Genomic DNA, 19711 nt, shown 5'->3' with positions numbered 1-19711 from the left:
CTTAGTTCACAAAACTTATGGCTGTTTAACTAGGATTAAAATTTTGTATGGAAGTTCTCAGCAGCTAAGGTTAGATTTGCTTCTGGAGGGATACAATTATTGAGTTTCCTGACCTCAAAGGTTGGAAGCTGCAGTAATGTCCCTTTCTTGAAAACTTAAATGACCTTCCATGAAGAAGGCGTTCCCAGGGGGACCTAAGCTCTTCTGACAATACTTAGGAGTTTTCTCGTGTGTGGTAGCTTGAATGGAGCTGCAGATTTTCATTAGGCCTCGGAATGATGCAGATGTTTTAAAGCCTGGGATTTATTTGGGATGGCCAAGTCTAGTATGTTGCATTACTTTAATTTGAGTATTGACTGTGTGGAGGCTTGTGACAGACAGCTCAAGTTGGCTATTGCTTCCCCTTACTACTAGGATAGGCTGCCTTTAGGAGTTACCTTGTCTGAAGTTTAACTGTTATAATGAAATTGCAGTCACCTGGTCAAAATTCCAGTTGCTTTCTTTATTGCACCTCCCTTTTTGTTGCAACATAAACTTGCTCCATGGGACTCCTTTTGTAAGAGTTATATTAGCTGGCTGATCTCTAGTGGTTGTAAACTTCTTGCAATAAATTTTGTCTACAATGGTCTTTGCAACAACAAATGAATCACCAGTTTAGTCCAAGATCTGACTCTGTCACAATAGTGTGCGAGCTGTATACATGCATTACTTAGTCCTGCCATGAATGCAGGGGACTGGACTTAGATGACTTCTTGAGGTCCCTTCCAGTCCTACAATTCTATGATTTCAATATACAGCACTTCCTAACTTCACTAAAAATCGATGTCCGATGAATGTGATATTGGAATTGTTATGCTTTCATCTATTTTATACAAACCATGTGTGATCCTTGTCAGCTGGCCCCCCGAGCCACTAGGGAGCAGTGGGGAGCTACGGCATCACTGGCCAGTGGCAGGGAGAGTCTGGAGCGCACCCCTCAGGCAGGGGAGCACCGGCAAAGGTCTGTGGTGGTGTCTGGGTTTTGGCCCCAAGGCGGGTCGGCTGGGTAGTCCACCGCTGGCAGCTCCAGCTCTCCCTCAGGCTCGGGTTCCTCGGGGAATTCAGCTGCTGGCAGTCCTGGTAACCCAAGTCCTTCCTGCAGGTGAGGTTTCCCCCAGTCCAGGGCCTCCCCTGGTGTGGCAGCAGGGAGCAGTGAGCGTCTGCTGAAGGGAGCAGTGAGCGTCTGCCTCCCTCCCTGGTGCTGCCCTGACTGAGCTAAGGGCCCCGCCCTTTGTACTTCCTGTCCCACCCCTCCCCTTCCGGGGGGTGGAGTGAGCTTGGCCTGGCCCCGCCCGCTCAGGCTGAGAGAGCGGCTCTTTACCCTCAAGTTCGGAGGGAAGGCACCCTGGCTCCCTACACCATGCCAGAGGTCAAATCATTCAGTCGTGGAAACTATCTGCTTTAATTTATTCTCATTTGAGAACTTTTGAGGTCTGCAAAAATAATAGCAAATTAAGCAAAAGTGGTACAAAAATAATGTCTAGCAGTCCTGGCAGCCATGTTCTTTCATGAAATTTGTGGCATACACAGGGATCTTCAATGAATAAGAAAGCTTGCAAATGATAGATTTGGGTTGGTAGAAAAATAAAATGTTCATTGTCAATTTCATTTTTAACTTTTCCAGTTAATTTAATAAATGCTATTTGTATGTGCCCAAAGGAGAAATTATTTCTGACCTGGAGTCAGGAGAACACTGCTAGTGGGTTTTTTGTTTTTTTTTTAACTATGGATTCACTGTGCTCTAGACAATGGTGTTCGTATTCATGGTATGAAGAAGATAATGAGCAGTCAAAACATCCATCTTGCTTCCTACCGAACAGTGTAACGTGTTAACAGTAAAGAGAAAAATCTTACCTAGTGACACATTTTTTTAATAGCACCCGTATGAAATACACATTTTTCCAGAAAAAGGATTGTAAGACTCAACGAGCTGTTGATAGACACAGTTTAACTGCAATGTTATTTTCACTGGTTGTTGAAAAAGTCTGAGGTTCACATGGTTGTGTGCACTTATCAGAACACAAAGCTACTTCCTTTTTTTTTTTTTTTTTTTTTTTAAGGATTTGAGGGCAATCCTGCTTGTTTTACTAACATGAGCTGATCTCATTATCAACAAGTAGTCTTCAGTAGGATAACTGGTGAGGAAGCATGGTCCAATGGTTAGGGCTTGTGAGACCTGGGTTCAAATACCTGGTCCACCTCAAACTTCCTATGTGTTGCTGGGTGAGTTATTTGGCCTCTTTACACCCAGTTTCCCATAAGTAAAATGGACCTGATAGTACTTCCCTATTTTAAAGGGGTTCTGTGAGGATAAATATACACACAATTGTGAGGATCTCAGATACTATAGCAATGGGGACCATATTAGGGCCTAAAATAGGCCTTCCCTGGTTCTAACTTGCTCAGTTCACGGGTAAGGTTTGACTGTTTGTAACCAATATCGGTTTTATCGAAGAAAGATGATATGGTAAAGTAGACAAACCCTACACCAGATAGGAAAGGGTTAAAGTGTATTCCCTGGGCTTAGTTAGCCCTACCTCACTACACCTGTGCTGAGTTCCCAGCTGTAGATAGCTCTTTGAGAAGGGAATCAGACAAGCTGCTGCTGTGTGAGTTAAGGAGCTTGGCTGGGACCAGAGACTACAGATGGTTTGTAGCTTGCCTTGGGAGGAGGTAGGCTTGTCCTGGATGACTGATTAGAGAAGAGCCATAGAACTGGTTGTTAAATGGGAAAACAGGCTGATTGTAGCTGGGATCCTGTCTGTGAGAAAGGGGGCTGAAGGCTGAGCCTGGCAGGACTGAGAATTCTCTTGTTTGGTATGTTTATTGGATTTGGACTAAGTAACTCTGCTACCCCAGAGGGGGTTGAATGCTTTAGAGCCAGGGTTGGCAACCTTTGGCAGGCGGCTCGCCAGGGTAAGCCCCCTGGCGGGCTAGGCCGGTTTGTTTACCTGACGCGTCCACAGGTTCGGCCGATCGCGGCTCCCACTGGTTGCGGTTCGCCACTCCAGGCCAATGGGGGCAGCGGGAAGGGTGGCCAGCACGTCCCTCGGCCTGAGCCACTTCCCACAGCCCCCATTGGCCTGGAGCAGTGAACCGCAGCCAGTGGGAGCCGCAATCAGCCAAACCTGCGGACGCAGCAGGTAAACAAACCAGCCCGGCCCGCCAGGGGGCTTACCCTTGCGAGCCGCATGTCAAAGGTTGCCGACCCCTGCTTTAGAGTGGCTTGACTGGAGGGCCAAGTCACCTCTATATGGAAGGAATAGGCTGAAGAACTTATGTGGAAACTGAGGTGGAGCTGCCACATTGCCATGTCCAGCCCTGAGGCGGTATACAGTGATAAGCAGCTTGTATTATCACAGAGGATTTATTTATTTATTTTTTTGCAGCAATCACTGTCTTCAGTTAAAATTAAGCCAGGCACAAATAAAGTGGCACCAGATTTCCAGCTCACCAAGAGGAGAAACAACTTTGGTGTTCCCCTTGAGACTCTTGCACAAGAGGCAACACAATGCCAAGTTCCTTTTGTTGTGACGCAGATGGTGGAATACCTAGAAATGTTTGGTAAGTTGATAACTTGTTCTGCTTTCTAGAAACTTTTTGTTTGTACTTTTAGTCAAAATAAAGAGCTGTCACTAATTTGCTTTGGGTAAGCAGGACTACAAAGGAGAATAGTAGCTAATGGGAGAACATGTATATTTCCACTACTTTTGTTTAAAAAAAAAAAAAAAGTTTTAACAAATTTTGATTGGGTTGGTTAGAATGAGAAAAAGTGATCTGCTGACTTGAACTCCCTGGATATCAACCAAACCAGTAGTTGAAAACTCCTTGTGGCGTTAAAGGGTAATAATGAAGGAATATTATTAAAAAAAAACAACCTGGAAATACTGAATTAAACAACTCTTTTGGGGTGTGTGAGATTAAACAATTAGGCAAACTTATTTGATTCCAAGATGCATTTGTCAGGTCTCTGTAGACACTATCAGAAAACTGTTTTTCCTCCTTGTGTAATTTATAATAACCGGTAATTGTTTTTTAATAGGCCTGGATCACGTAGGTTTATTTCGAATCAGTGGCTCAGTGAACAAAATCAAAGCATTGAAGCGGAAGTATGATCAAGGTGAAAAAGTGGACCTCATTAATGATGGTGACATAGATTCTGTTGCAAGCCTCTTTAAACTTTTCCTCAAGGAGCTTCCAGTGGCTGTTTTCCCAGACAACTTACATGCTAACCTTCTTAAAACCTTTGAAGGTAAAACAAAGGCTAAATTCATTCGAAATGTCAATGGCATTTCAGCTGGGATGACTTTTTTGTCCAGAAATGGCCGACTAGTGTACACACAGCAGAATTTAAACACTGTAATCAACAAATGTGTGAGTGTTTGCATAACTTCACACTTTAAAGGGTGGGTATTTTGTGGATCCCCCTGTGCAGTGTGTCCAATTGACTTACAATAGAACCTCCGTTATGAACACCTTGGGAATACAGGTTGGTCAAAACTCTGAACAAAACAGTGTTTTTTTCCCAAAGTTTACAACTGAACATTGACTTAATACAGCTCTGAAACTTTACTATGCAGAAGAAAAATGCTACTTTTAACAATCTTAATTTAAATGAACCTAGCATAGAAACAGTTTCCTTACCTTGTCAGATCTTCTTTAAACTTTCTCTTTATTTGTATAGCAGTTTGTTTAACATAGTACTATGCAGTATTTGCTTCCTCCCTTCCCCCCGCCCCCTCCGCTGCTGCCTGATTGTGTACTTGTGGTTCCAAATGAGGTGTGTGGTTGACCAGTCAGATCATAACTCTGAGGTTCTACTGTATATTGCAAGTGTGTTCAATTTACAACTATCCAAGACACAATAGTTATTGCCTTAGCTATTGCATAGTATTGAGCGATCACAGTTAAAATATTTAGGGGATTCAATCACTCTCATCCCACCCCTCCTATTAAAGTGAGTTGTATTTGTGAACCCATATTTGCCATTAAAATGTTCCTCTTTGCTGCAGGGAAAGTGAAAAGGTCAATGTCCCTGGACATGGAATTTTAAACCTCTCTTCTGTAACTACAGTACTATATTTATAGTGCAAAAATGCCCTGAAACTGTAAATGTTACCAATTAGTAGGGAAATGAAGACTGATGTGGTGCTGAAAGGTTATAATTTCCCAGGCTTCTCTTAGCATGAGTCACACAGCATGTGGCAAATCTCCAGCAAGAGTCACAGCTGACAATCCTCCCACAGCTTTTTCCATAATGTCTTGGTTATCATATAGCCAGTTGGTCATGTCTTATACTCTCTGCTAGAAATAACAAGAAACACTATATTTTTCTTGCCGGGAGAGGAGGAATGTCACTGACACAAGATAGAATCCAAAGACCGAGAGTGCTCCATAGGAAATTCCAGTAACAAGGGAAACGTTCGTAGTTTAAAGCTAATATGTGAAATAATTAGAGGATTAGTCTAAAAATCACTGGCTTTTGGCATATATGCGCTTTTTTCCCCTTAGTGTCTCTTTTTGGGGGGTGGGGGGGGGGAGAGGAGATCTTTTTACAATAAAGTAAATGGTGTAGTAAAACTTGCTGGATGCTTATAATACCCATCTGTTAGTAACTGAATTAAAACTTAATTCTTCACAGATAATAAGAACCACATGGCTGAGTGTACACAATGTCTGAAAAGCTTATTAAGCAGCTTTCCTAAGGCCCACTACAGCCTTTTCCAGTTCCTCTCTACCTTTCTGTTGAAGGTGGCATCACACAGTGAAATGAACCACATGACCCTGGAAAACCTCGCCATTGTATTTGGGCCCACCCTTTTCCAGTAAGTATCTTATTTAGATTTATTTTACAGTTGTTTTTGCTTGTATTCCTGGATCCCGCCCTTAAAAACAAGAACAGCAGTAATCCGAGACGAGCTGGAATATTGATGAAAGAGCCTGCTGTACACTGGGGAATGAATGAAAGAGAAGCAGAGCTATACAGAATGTTGATATAGAAGCCCATGCCCACCCCAAAATCTGAGTGCATCTGCCTTGAACATCAGCACAGGTCCAAAGGATCAGCTGACCTGGCTTTACCCTGCCCAGCCTGGGCACTCTTCATTTGCCTCCTTGCTCTTAGGCACTGGGTTGTTCTCAGGTTGGAGTCAGTGACATACCCCACCTCTCCAGTGCCCTCCTGGGTGCTGGAAGTTCCCCTCTTTCTACAGGTGGCACCAGCCATCTTGCCGCTTCAGGGTGGCCACCCATTAAGGGTTCACTTCCCCCTCTTCTAATCCCAAAAGTGTTCAGAGGTGGCAGGACCAGACCCCTCTGAGGGCAGCAGAGGTGGAGAAACACACACTCATGCTGCTAATTTAAAAGCAGAGGGTGTGGACATCGCAGAAACCTTAGTACTGTAGTTAAGAAACTCTTAGTTGGTTCCCTAGCAAACTATGGGTATGTCTACACTACGAAATTAGGTCGATTTTATAGAAGCCAATTTTTTTTTTTTAGAAATCGATTTGATACAGTCGATTGTGTGTGTCCATACTAAGCGCATTAAGTCGGCGGTGTGCATCCACAGTACCGAGGCTAGCGTCGACTTTCGGAGCATTGCACTGTGGTAGCTATCCCACAGTTCCCGCAGTCTCCGCCGCCCATTGGAATTCTGGGTTGAGCTCCCAATGCCCGATGGGGCAACAACATTGTCGCTGGTGAAAGCAACGGCAAGAAATTGTTTCTTGCCTTTTTTTCCTGGGTTACCTGTGCCGACGACATACCACGGCAAGCATGGAGCCTGCTCAGCTCACTAGCACCGTACGTCTCCTGGGTGCTGCTGGCAGACGCGCTACTGCAGTGTTACACAGCAGCATCCCCTTGCATTGCCTTGCCTTGCGGACAGCAGACGGTACAATACGATTGCTAGCTGTTGTCGTTGTTCCGTGGGTGCTCCTGCCCGACCTCAGTGAGGTTGGTCGGGGGCGCCTGGACAAAAATGGGAATGACTCCCCAGGTCATTCTCTTTAAGTTTCGTCTAATGGAGATTCAGTCCTGCCTGGAATATCATGCCAGCTGGAGGCTTCTGCCTCAGGCTGCTCTCCCAGTCAGCAGCACCGCGCGGTCGCACCTACCCCTTGCTCCCATGGCCCATGAAGCCTGGACAGTAGTAAGAAGCAGTTCAACTATAGGTTGAGCAAGTGCATAATGGTAGTAGAAAGTGCCTTTGGATGTTTAAAAGCTCGCTGGCGCGGTTTACTGATTCGGTTAGACCCCAGCAAAACCACTATTCCCATTGTTATTACTGCTTGCTGTGTGTGCCACAATATCTGTGAGAGTAAGGGGGAGACATTTATGGTGGGGTGGGAGGTTGAGGCAAATCACCTGGCCACTGATTACATGCAGCCAGACACCAGGGCGGTTAGAAGAGCAAAGCAGGGCGCATTGTGCATTAGAGAAGCTTTGAAAACCAGTTTCATGACTGGCCAGGCTACGGTGTGAAAGTTCTGTTTGTTTCTCCTTGATGAAAACCCCTCCCCTTGGGTCACTCTACTTTGCTGTGAGCCAACCGCCCTCCCCACCCACCTTTGATCCCCGCTTGCAGAGGCAATAAAGTCATTATTGTTTCAAATTCATGCATTCTTTATTAATTCGTCACACAAATGGGGGGATAACTGCCAAGGTAGCCCGGGAGGGGTGGGGGACAAAGGAAGCATACAGGTGGGGTAGTTGTAGGGGCACCCCCTATAATGGCATGCAGCTCATCATAGAAGCGGCATGTCTGGGGCTCTGACCCGGAGCGGCCATTTGCCTCTCTGGTTCTTTAGTAGTCTTCACGCAGCACTGCTGCGAGTCCCTGTTATAATTTCTGTCCTTCATGCCCTTGGAGATTTTTTCAAATATTCCGGCATTTCATCTTCTGGAACGGAGTTCAGATAGCATGGATTCGTCTCCCCATACAGTGATCAGATGCAGTACCTCTTGTGCTGGAGCTCTTTTGCAATTCTGGGACTCAATGGTTACCTGTGCTGATGAGCTCTGCGTGGTCACCTGTGCTGATCAGCTCACTACGCTGGCCAAACAGGAAATGAAATTCAAAAATTCACGGGGCTTTTCCTGTCTACCTGGCCAGTGCATCTGAGTTGAGAGTGCAGACAGAGTGGTCACAATGGAGCACTCTGGGATAGCTCCCGGAGGCCAATACCATCGAATTGCATCCACACTACCCCAAATTCGACCCAGCAGGGTCAATTTCAGCGCTAATCCCCTTGTTGGGGAGGAGTACAGAAATCAATTTTAAGAGCCCTTTAAGTCGACAAAAATGGCTTCGTCGTGTGGACGGGTGTAAGGTTAAATTGATTTAATGCTGCTAAATTTGACCTAAACTCGTAGTGTAGACTAGGGTTAAGTGTTAGTCACCATAGGGTACCTAAGAGTGTAAGGTTGCTAGAGAACCTACCTTAGTGGTTTACTAGCTACAGCACTAGCAAATCTGGGAAGTCCCAGGCCCAGCTTTCTCTGGGGGAGGAGAAAAACTTCTGAGGAAGCCAGTTGAGGTCCTTCTGTTCAGAGTGATTTTCAATGGTACTGCCTAGTGTGGCAGATCAGATCCTAGTTGTTTTGGGGATGGCTGGGAATTAGAAACCACACACTATTCCCAGTATATTATTCTGAGTAATACTAAGGCTTGACTATTGGTGTTCTCCACAACTGTTTTATAGACTGTCAGCCAATCAAGTTTCTGGAAGACTGACACTAACTCAATTTGGTATAACAAGGAGATCTTGGTGTGTGTTGTGTGGTGGGTGTTTTAAGATTAACATTTACTGATTTGAATGAACATCAAGATTTGTTTTCATTACTGTGTGGGTGCATATGTCAGCTACTAAAAACTTCTCCCCTCTGGCCTTCTGCACTCACTTTCTCCCGCTTCCTTTCACTCGGTACACAATAGTTTTTTCAAAAATGCATGTAATGCTTTTGCAAGAATGATCTATCTTCCTCTTTCTCTAACGAGGTCTGGACCCTGTTTGGTTCTCTCCATTGGTTTTCCTTAGCTTGATGCACCTGACTTAAGCACCTTATCCCCTTGCTTTACGGACCCTGCTTAGCATCTGCTTATCTCTCCCCTCAAGTATCCTGCTCTTCCCTCTGCCTACTTTTTTCTATGAAGTTCCCTATGCTTGGAACCACCTCCATAGCCCCATCCTCTCCTCCCAGTCCTCTTCTAAAATACCTTCCTTCCTGAGGCCTATAAATCCTTGTTCTTTTCCCCTCCAAGGGAGTAGAAACTACCCTCTCACAATGAAAACTAACAGGAAAATAACTCAAGCTGTGTGACCCTCCAAGCTTTATCCCTCTGCTTGCTGTTGTATTATTTGCTTTGCACGTGGGCTGTCTTGGATTGAAAGCTCTTCAGGCCTGGATCTTCTCTTGCTATCAATAAAGCAGAAGATACACTGGTGCTATACGAATAATAGAGCTGGTTCAAAAAATACCAACTGTTCTTCATAGGGATTTTTTTATTGATTGGAAAAAACTAAACACAATGTCCTCCCCCAGCAAATTTCAATGTTTCATTGATATTTGTATATTTTATTGGATGCTTTTCTGTTTTTCTTTAGTTCATTAGTTTTTAAAGGTATTTTAGTCACCTTTAGCTGCAGATGGGCATCTGGCAGCATTTTCAAAAATGCCTAGGGACCCGATCCATTGCAGAACTGCTAGGGGCCTTGCCACCCCGTTAAATGCATGTCCCTGAGTTAAGTGCCCAGATTTCTCCAACTGTGTGTGTGTGTGTGTGTGTGTGTGGCATCTAACAATGGGATCTCCAAAAGCCAGCATGATCAGAGGGGAATTTCTAAGTTCATCTCTTGCAAATGCCTAAGCCCCACCACTCTCAGGGACTTAGTCCTAAACCACTTTTCCAAGAGCCACCAGTGTGGGAGATGGTGGCAGATACCTCCCTTATAATCTCTTGCCTAGTAATAAGGGTACTTGCCCAGGATGTGGGAAATGCGTTCAACTCCTTCCTCTGCATAATGTGACCAAGGATATGGACTTGAGTTTTCCACCTTACAGGTGAGTGCCCTAATCACTGGGCTATGGACTCGTTCTCACCTGCTCTCTGGCCCAACAGATATTTATTTATACACAGTGGAAGAGCTTCCATAGAAGAGGATCACCCCACACTGTACACACCCTGGAGCCTAGGGCACTCACCTGAGCAGGGGGAAGGCTATGTTCAAATTGCTGCTTTGTGGGGGGCAGAGTTTGAACCTGAGTCTTCCACAGTATGTGTGAGTGTGCTAACCAGCAGACTCAAGTTATAAGGGAGGCTGCTGCCTCCTTCATCCCCAGCTATTTTGTGAGGGTTTAGGTACATCATTAAAATACCTACCAGATCAGTAGTTGCAGATAAGAGGAGTGGGGGAACACCTAGTACGGGATCCTGCTGAGCTTTAGGTACCCAGCCACTGCAACTCAAGTGGCTGTCCATATGCTCACTCGCAGAAATTCAGGCACCTATGTATTTTAGACACCTCCAGTATTAGGTGGCAGCTGAGCAGGGGTTTTGGGGATCTCGGCAGTGTTAGACTAACTAAAAGATAGACTTAGGACCAGATCCATAAGAGGACTTAGGCACCTATGTGCTCAATTTCCATTTTTTTTAAATTATTTTTTTAGGTGCTTTGAAAATCCCAGTAGGTCCCTCTGTACATCTTTGTCCCTAAATACCTCTAAAAATCTGGACCTTAATGTCACAGAATGAACTGGCCCTTTAAGAGGATTGGCGCTCAGCTGCATGTGGGCCATGCTTAGATTGCTTCTCCAGTGGAGTGAATGAATGCTCAAGTCATATGGGGGAAAGGGGGATGTGATTATGAGCAAAGTGTGGGGAGAGGAGAGCTGGATGTCAGTGCTCTATAAAGAGCAGGAGAGTGGGGAATACAGGAAGAAGCAGGTCTGCTTTCAGAAAGCCTTTGACAAGGTCCCTCACGAAGGGCTTTTAAGCAAAGTAAGCAGTCCTGGGGTCCTCTCATGGATCAGTAACTGGTTAAAAGATGGGGGAAACAAAGGGTAGGAATAAATGGTCATTTTCAGAATGGAGAGAGATAAATAGTAGTGTCCCCCAGAGATCTGTAGTGGGACCAGTGGTGTTCAACATATTCATAAATGATTTGGAAAAGGGGGCAAACAGGTGGCAACATTTGCAGATGTTAGAAAATTACTCAAGATAGTTAAGTCCAAAGCAGCCTGCAAAGAATTACAAAGCGATATCACAAAACTGAGTGAGTAGGCAACAAAATGGCAGATGAATGTCAATGTTTATAAATGCAAAGTAATTCAAATTGGAAAACATAATCCCAACTATACATACACAATGACAGGATCTAAATTAGATGTTATCATTCAAGAGCGAGATCTTGGATTTATTATGGATGGTTCTCTAAAAACACAACCTTTTTAGATTGCTGTTGCCTCTTGAGCAAATGATGTTAGGAACCATTAGGAAAGAGATTGATAATAAGACAGAAAATATGATACTATATAAATCCATGGTACACCCACACCTTGACTACTGCATGCAGTTCTGGTTGCCCCATCTCAAAAAAGATATATTAGAATAGGAAAAGATACAGAGAAGGGCAACAAAAATAAGTGCATGGAACAGTTTCTGTATGAGGAGAGATTAAAAAGACTGGAACTTTTCAGCTTGGAAAAGAGACAAGTAATGGGGGGGAATATGACAAAGGTCTATAAAATCATGAATGGTATAGAGAAAGTAATAAGGAAGTGTTATTTACCCCTCCCATAACACAAGAATCAGGGATCACCTACTGAAATTAATAGGCAGCAGGTTTAAAACAAAAGGAAGAACTACTTCACGCAACACACAGTCAACATGTGGAACTCCTTGCCAGGGATGATTGTGAAGGCCAAAACTATAAAGGGGTTCAAAAAAGAATTGGACCTATCCTCCATGGACTTATCTATCAATAGGTATTAGCTAGGATGGTCAGGGATGCAACCTCATGCTCTGGGTGTCCCCTCTGATAGGAGGGGGCGACGGGGGATGGATCACTCAATGATTCCCTGTTCTGTTCATTTCCTCCAAAGCACCTGGCATTGTCCACTGTCAGAAGATAGGATACTGGGCTAGATGGCTCATTGGTCCAATCCAGTCTGGCTACTATGTTCTTAGCTTGAATTATGAGGTGGAAGAAACCAGTAGTTTAGGGTCCCCAGGACTGGGAACTCATAGTGGAGGATGGATTTGGGTTTCCCCTATGCTGCTACCTTCTGAGGAGCTACAGCAACCTATGCTATTCATTGGAGGGAGAAGGGACTGACTGACCCCCAGGAGGTTTGGAAGCTGAGTGTGGGAGAAGGAGAGTGAGATGAGTGTGCTGTAGAAAAGAAGACCCTCACAGAGGAAAGGGTGGTCCCAGTGAAACTGGGGTGGAAGGTATTTGGATTTCTACTGACACTCAATAAAGGGTGGACCTCTGACTAAGTCACTTCAGCAGCTAACCTGTACTGAAGGCTGAGATAACTGTTTGTGATTAGAGTAAACTGAGACCGTGACAGGCTCAAAGCTAGGCTGGGTAGATGCCTGTTATACTTACCAATGCCAGTGTCCATTTCAGAGTTTCTTCTAACAATCCCAGACTGATCTGCAGAAATGAGCACCTGATATTGCTGAAAATGGCTTGTGGACCCAAAAATAATTTTTGTTTAGTTCTAACAATCATGCAGCACCTCATGTTTTCCTTCCTGTGTGTTGAAGTTATTCCATGTGTATTCTAAAAACTTCATTGTTATGTGCTTGCTTCTGACTGCTTTACCATTAAATAGATTGTTTACAAACTCTCCTCCTGCTTATGTTTTGCTCCACTTCTATTCCAGGTGCAAATTCTAGCCATGATTATCACCTGTCCTAATCTATTGATTTTTTTTTTATGGCTATAGACACCTGTCACATGCATAGAATCAGTGGTGTGAGTTGGAGCTTAATATTCAGAACATGGAATTGAGGAGACACAGACTCAGAATATAAAACATGCCACTTTTACAATTTACAACATATATAATCTGAACTGTATATCCTTAGTCACTATGATCTAGTACAATTCCATTGTGGAAAACATAACCCTTTGTAAGATGTGTATTAAATGGGAAGACCCTTCCAGAAAATGTATGAATGTCATGTGACCACATTGCACATTAAATTACAGGAAACTAATGTAATTATTCATGTTGAAACCCATGAATACACAGGCCGATTTCTTACTGAATTTTATTTTTCTCATAGTGCTGTAATGGATGATGACTTGACATTGCCTCATAATACTCTGAATGGTATTTGGCTGAAATACTTTTCAAGTCACAATCATTATATGCAAATGACCGCAACTCCTGTGCTTCCTCTCAATGCACTGTCTGATGAGGTCCAAATCTGGGAACAACCATAAAAAATAAAAAAATAAAAAATGGGGAGGGAGGGGAGAAAGTGTAGATGAGAAGAGTGCTCCCAGTCTTTGTTTAGTCACCTTGACCTCTCTGCAAAATCTCTCTCCTGCTTCTGTTACTCCTGGCCTTTTTTTCCACATATCCTCCATAGAAAAATATTAAATCAGACTCTTCTCTGATTTTACCCTCCATGTAGTTATTTTACCACTCCCTGTCTTCTCCCCAACCACCTTCCTCTCAGATTCTGACACCTGGTTCTGTCTCTCATCACCCTCTCCCTCATCCTCAGTGACTTTAGCTTTCCCTTCTGTGTCCTGTCACCTTCTTATTTGATGCTTGACCCTGGTCCAACTCTTCAATTGTTCAAACTGGCTACTCACTCAACCTTGGTTTTGCTAAACATTGCTTGTTTTGATATTTCCCTCCCTGAGTTCTCTCTAGTCACCTCCCACCCCCAATCACCTAGTAATATTTCCCACTTTCTCTCATCCCTTCTGTGTCCTCCAATCCATCCACAGCAGCCGATTGAAACAGTAGGTGGAACTTTCGCTCTGCTTTTAGGAGAGAGAGGGGAGAAGTATTCCTACAAGTATCCCTTGACTTTAGCTCCTGTTCAGCACCTCTAGATTTCTGGCCTGGTACCAAGCCCTACGCCTTCACAAGTAGGGTTTGTCAAAATCTTTGAAACTTTGGTTATGAATGAAAACTTCTGTGGAGACTGTCTGGACAATTACGAAAGTGAAAACTTGTAGGGTTTAGTTGCAAAAAAGAAAAACTTCCCAATTTTGTGGGGTGTTTTGTTGACAAAAAGGAAATATCCTCATTTTATGACCAGTTCTAGTTGTAAGATTACCAGTATAGCACCTTTTACTTTTTGGCTTGATATCCAGGCACAGGTCTCCACGCGCTCGCTAGCTTAGCACTACTTCTAGCTTGCTGGGCTGATAAGGCACAGGGCTTGGTAAATTTAATGACTGTGGGTTCAATACCACATATTTAATTTGTGATAAAACAATCTTTAATGATTCCCACTGATCCCTTTTTAATTACTCCAAATTATACATTGTAGTGGTGGTCTCCTCCTAACATCATTTGTCTTCAATACAAATTGATAGTTTTTTTTTTTTTTTAAGTCTAAGGCCAAGGGAGATTCTTAATCCTGTTTACTCCAATAGAACAACTTTACAATAGTTGTATAATCTCTAGGAATATGTTCCTGGATCTAATTTGTTAACTAGATTCTTTTAAAAATACATGCAAATTTGCAATATCTGAAAAGGAGTATTTTGTTCTTAAGCTACTTAAAAATTAGAGCTAAAACAATATTTTCCATGAATTTTAGGGTTTGAACTCCAGACCTGAACCAAGATTCACATTTTGCAATTAGTCTTTGTTAGAATGGCCAAACTAAATTCTAGTCTCAAAATCCCCCACTCCCCAAACTTGCAAATGTGGACCCTTTCACAGGCCAAGCTGGCCTTTTAGGAGGAGGACAAAGTCCAACTCTGACCTGTTCCTGGTTCAGTCCAGAACAGAGCATTGTAATTCCCATAGCATGTGGGGACTGTCTGGACAAGGGGACTGTCCAGAGAACAAGGCCTCCTGGGAAAGAAAGTGGAATGAACAAAGGCTTTCTCCTCTCTGTATGTGAAGGAACTGGACAAAATTGGTGTTGGGGCTCCTACTACTGAGGAAGTGGCCTAGGACAGGCTGTGGAAAGAAGTTTGGGAGGGCATGTTTATGCACTAATAGCACAAGCCTGGCATGGACTTTGGGCACGTACCCGAGGCAAGCAGGAGTGTAAGGTCTGGTCTACCCTATTAAAAAATAGATCAACCTAGCTATGTTGCTCAGAGCTGTGAAAACATTTGCATCTTGAGCACTGTAGTTAGGCAAATCTAACCCCTGGTATAGACGTGGCTAGAATTCTTCCATCAACTTAGTTAGTACCTCTTGAAAGTGATTGGAAAAACTTTCTATGTCGATGGAAGGGTTAAGTACGCTACTGTGCTGTTGCTGCTGCTGTAGCAGCTGTAGCGTAAACCTGGCCTAAGTCTGGACAGGAGTATGTTCTGTGTGGAGGGCTGCTTGTGTGGCCTGAGCCCTGCCCCAGCGTGTGAAGGTTTTGATGTTTGGAGGGACTCTGAGCCCTCACAATCTGCAGAGAAGAATGTGGTCCAGGCACTGAGGACTTGGGTGAAAGACTTCTTTGTCTGAGGTATTTTTGGCTTGTCTGTCATCATTTGGACTCCCCTGCCCTCTGGAAGTGGAGGGGTTTAGTTTGGCCAGAGGGCTAAACTACCCAGAGTGAGGAAACTGAAGCACGGCAATGTCCTGACAGTGAGAGGTAACGGGTCCCCCCTCAAACCCATATGGCCATCGTTATTCAATCCTGAAGTTTTTCTAAAACAAAGTTCTCCAAGTTCAAGGGGAGTTTTACCACAGATAGACAGGAATTAGGACACTGGAACTAAGCCCCAATATGTACATTTGGATGTTTAAATCACTTTGAATAATAAATGTGCTGTCTGGTTTGCCAAACAGAAGAGTGATGTGTGTATTTGTACTTAATTCCCAAGAGCTTATGAATTTCTTGTTTAAATATTAATATTTAGTGGAATCAGGAGTTGGTTTAGCACAGTGCACGAAGCTGAATTCAGCTCTGCTGCTTATGTAAATGCCCATACCGTCTCAAATACTTTATGGGGGAAAATGTACAGTTCCTTCAGGAAACAAAATTACCATGCCACTAATGAATCCCTTGATTTTAATTAAATGATTCAGAGCATTATCTACTTGTAGATAAAGTATAAGTTCAAATACTACTTGAAAAAATATAATATTGTTAATGGGAACATGCAGAAATTCCTGTATGTTTAACTATAACTTTATTACATCCATTATTAATATAATGCAGCTTCAGAGAATTCATTGGAACATTTTTTTCTCATGCCACTTTTAGACTGTGTCCTGCATTATGGTGTTTCCCTGGTAGTTAAGTATGATGTGACAAGATTGCATGGGGCTGTTATCCTTTGGACCCTCACAGAAAGATGTGTAATATGAGTTTGCCTTAGTGAGCAAAATTTGAAATCACCTTTTAAAATATTAAAAGCCCAGTGGTCGTGGTGGCTCTCCATATTTTGTCCTTTTAAAAATATTTTCATGAACAAGTTAGTCAGTGCCAGGCCCATGTTATCAGGTTCCAACTACTTGTCCGTATTACTGCAGTGCATAAAGGCCACCAATTGAGGAAAAGAGCCACTTTATGCTAGTCATATACATGCTTGTAATGAAAATATACTGTCACCAAGAGCTTTTTAACCGAGATCATGTCCTAGAATATGTTAAAGAACTGGATAAAACTACTTGCTTTGAAAAATTCTCCAGACCGCAAGAAAGGGATTAGTGGATAACTGATCAATGGATCATCGTCTGAGCACCACTAAACTTAATCTATTTACTTTTCTCCTGTTTAGAATTCCTTTCAGTCCTTTGGCTCATGAAAAACAAATACTTTGTAATGCACTCCTGCTGTATTTGCTCCAGAACCATGAGATGCTATTTGCAGACTCTGACAGCCATTTCTCACTGACCCAAGCAGACAACACTGAGGTAAGAAGATGGTGATTGATTCCAACAGATAATCAAAGGTGCTTCATTAGGTTGTAATGTATTTCTATCCTTAGGTTTGTATATTCAAGCAGTAATAAATCACTATCACTATACCCTGACAAAGTGAGTATCAGTTGCATGTCTAATCTACAAGGGAGACTTTATATGTTTATTTTCTAAAGAATGTAAATGAGAGTTAAATCTTAAGAATAAAATCACCACATTTTTCTACTTGAAATATCCTATAGCCACATTTCCTTGCCCTCAGAATTTTTGTAGGTAACTCTTTTCATTTATCTCCTATATAGTAATGACAGAAGGGTAAACATGCCTTTTCAGAAGCTACTGAGTAAAGACTCACTTTTTCTGTCCTTAGGCATGCACTGCTATAGAATAATATTGATTTTTCAATGTCTTCTTGTTGCATTGTGTTTGTCAAAAGAGTTATGATTTTGCACTTAGTATGGATGACTTTCCAGTACTAGTCTATGTGGGTATTTTTTCAAGTTCCTTCCATTATGTATTGTTGCTGTTCAATATAGATCTTTTTAAAAATCCATTCTAGGAGAGCAAAGTAGCCCAAGGGGTTAACATAGTGGTGAGATCTAGGTTCATATCTTAAGTGGGTCTCAACCTAATGTTAAATCATGCAATTACTATACAGTATGACCCATCTGGCTGCTCTGAACAGGTTTACCAGGGTTTTTGCAGATTATGACTGAATCTAGCAATGTAAGATGTGCCACACTATGAGAGATGTACTGTCCAAGATGTCTGCATTTTGCCAGGCTCTAGGCCGGGGTAGGCAACCTATGGCATTCGTGCCGAAGGCAGCATGCGAGCTGATTTTCAGTGGCACTCTCACTGCCCGGGTCCTGGCCACCAGTCCGGGGCCTCTGCATTTTAATTTAATTTTAAATGAAGCTTCTTAAACATTTTAAAAACCTTATTTACTTTAAATACAACAATAGTTTAGTTATATATTCTAGACTTATAGAAAGAGACCTTCTAAAAATGTTAAAATGTATTACTGGCACGCGAAACCTTAAATTAGAGTGAATAAATGGAGACTCGGCACACCACTTCTGAAAGGTTGCCGACCCCTGCTCTAGGCACTGCAAAGGATTCCTCACTTTCCTGAGCTTCAGCTCCAGCCACTGCTGGTATTGAGGAATGGGGGCGGAAGGAGGGCTGGAACAGGGGAATCTAGCAGACTTTTACTCTAAAGCTAAGATTTACATAATTTGTCACATGTATCGTACAGTCCATCTCAGCACTGAAAGCACTAACTCTCCGGAACTATCTGTCTGGGAATAATGTCACAGGGCATGCTAATTACTTGCTGGGTACAAAGGAAAGGTGACTAACAACATTTTAAGTCCTGTGTTCATACGCTGTAGGACATGGGTCTTAAGACCTCAAAATAGAATTGTTGCAGTCCAACACGTACTACTCTTAGGCCCCAGCCTGATCCTGCCAAACTTACTCCTGCATTTCATCAACTTCAGTCGGGAGTTCTTGCGTGATTGTGTACGGGATGCAGCATTAGGCTAATAGCTGCCTAGTTGTCTGCCTCTACCTACCAAAAGTGTCAAGAAGATAGGAAGTGTCAGCAATCAATGCAAATCTGCAGTGAAAACACATGAGAAATAGAGGCACTATCAAAGGCAGCCCTTTTCTTTTGAAAGTTAATTCCCCCCTTTTGCTCCCATCTCTAAAATGTCTAGTAGTCACTTCAGTCTGTCTAGGATTGTGATAACAAGGAGGTAGGTTCACTGAAAGATCCTTTTGAGTTCTTTAATGAAGCCCCGAAATAGGGCACAGCTGTAGGGTTCTCTCACTCTGAGGTGAGGCTCTCAAAGAAATTGTGTGTGTTGGGGGTGGATCTGTGAGTGATCTAATTTTGTTCTCATAACTTATGGCAGGAGCACGTAGAGTTTTGGATAGGCGTCCCTTCATATATTATTTGTCTAAATAACAACTGCTTAAAGTTCTTTGGACATAAAACCAAACCCAGTAAAAGTCCATACACAGGTTTCATCAAAACACTAATCAGCAAACCAGGCACATTCCTTGGAATGGAACTTAATTTTCATACCTTTTCTTGCAGGAAGGATTCTAATGCAGACTCTTGCCTTATACCAATTACTCTCATATTTATATCCGCACTTAGAGGTTTACACCAAAAGAAGGGGTGGGGTGGGGAAGGGGCTTAGCCGCTCAAGGTGATGCTGTTAGTGTCTCTTTATATACCTATATTAATAGAGTTTTAACGAACTCCTACCACCCAGAAATTCCAGACATAGGCATAGCTTTCTCCAGGCCCTGATAAAGAATCTGAGATAAGTAAAAAGGGCTTGTCACTCTTTGCATGGAAAAGTACTTAAGTATGCTATCCAACCCTATAACATCCTTCCTCCAGAGGAGTTCTGTATGGGCAAAAGACTCCCGTGGGAGTGTACCAGGGAACTGGTGGCATTGGGACTATCTGGGATTGGAGGGAATGATATTTGAATCCGAATGCTCTCCCACCACTGGCTCTGAAGAACTGATGCATAGTGATGACAATATTTTTACAACCCGAAGAAACTTTAAATAATCC

At 43.0% G+C, this 19711-nt stretch overlaps 1 protein-coding gene across 8 annotated transcripts in view; it reads left to right on the top strand.

Moving 5' to 3' along the window:
* The window catches only part of FAM13C (family with sequence similarity 13 member C), a 246127-nt gene that overhangs the window by 1368 nt on the left and 225048 nt on the right, over window positions 1-19711 (top strand). For 6 of the 8 annotated variants that reach the window (XR_008445678.1, XM_054034900.1, XM_054034903.1 and 3 more), the window contains exons 2-5: window positions 3429-3603; window positions 4082-4291; window positions 5681-5864; window positions 16974-17109. The exons of 1 other annotated variant lie outside the window; for it this stretch is intronic. Coding sequence is in view for 6 of the 7 variants with exons in the window: in XM_054034900.1 (XP_053890875.1) it covers window positions 3429-3603; window positions 4082-4291; window positions 5681-5864; window positions 16974-17109 (705 nt within the window). In the remaining variant the exon portion in view is untranslated. The remainder of the gene's footprint in view (window positions 1-3428; window positions 3604-4081; window positions 4292-5680; window positions 5865-16973; window positions 17110-19711) is intronic. One more of the 8 variants, XM_054034904.1, reaches the window with a different exon arrangement.

The sequence above is a fragment of the Malaclemys terrapin genome, chromosome 7, assembly GCF_027887155.1.
Source record: "Malaclemys terrapin pileata isolate rMalTer1 chromosome 7, rMalTer1.hap1, whole genome shotgun sequence".
In the NCBI taxonomy this organism is placed as follows: Eukaryota; Metazoa; Chordata; order Testudines; family Emydidae; genus Malaclemys; species Malaclemys terrapin.
This window is presented reverse-complemented; position numbering and strand designations above follow the sequence as displayed.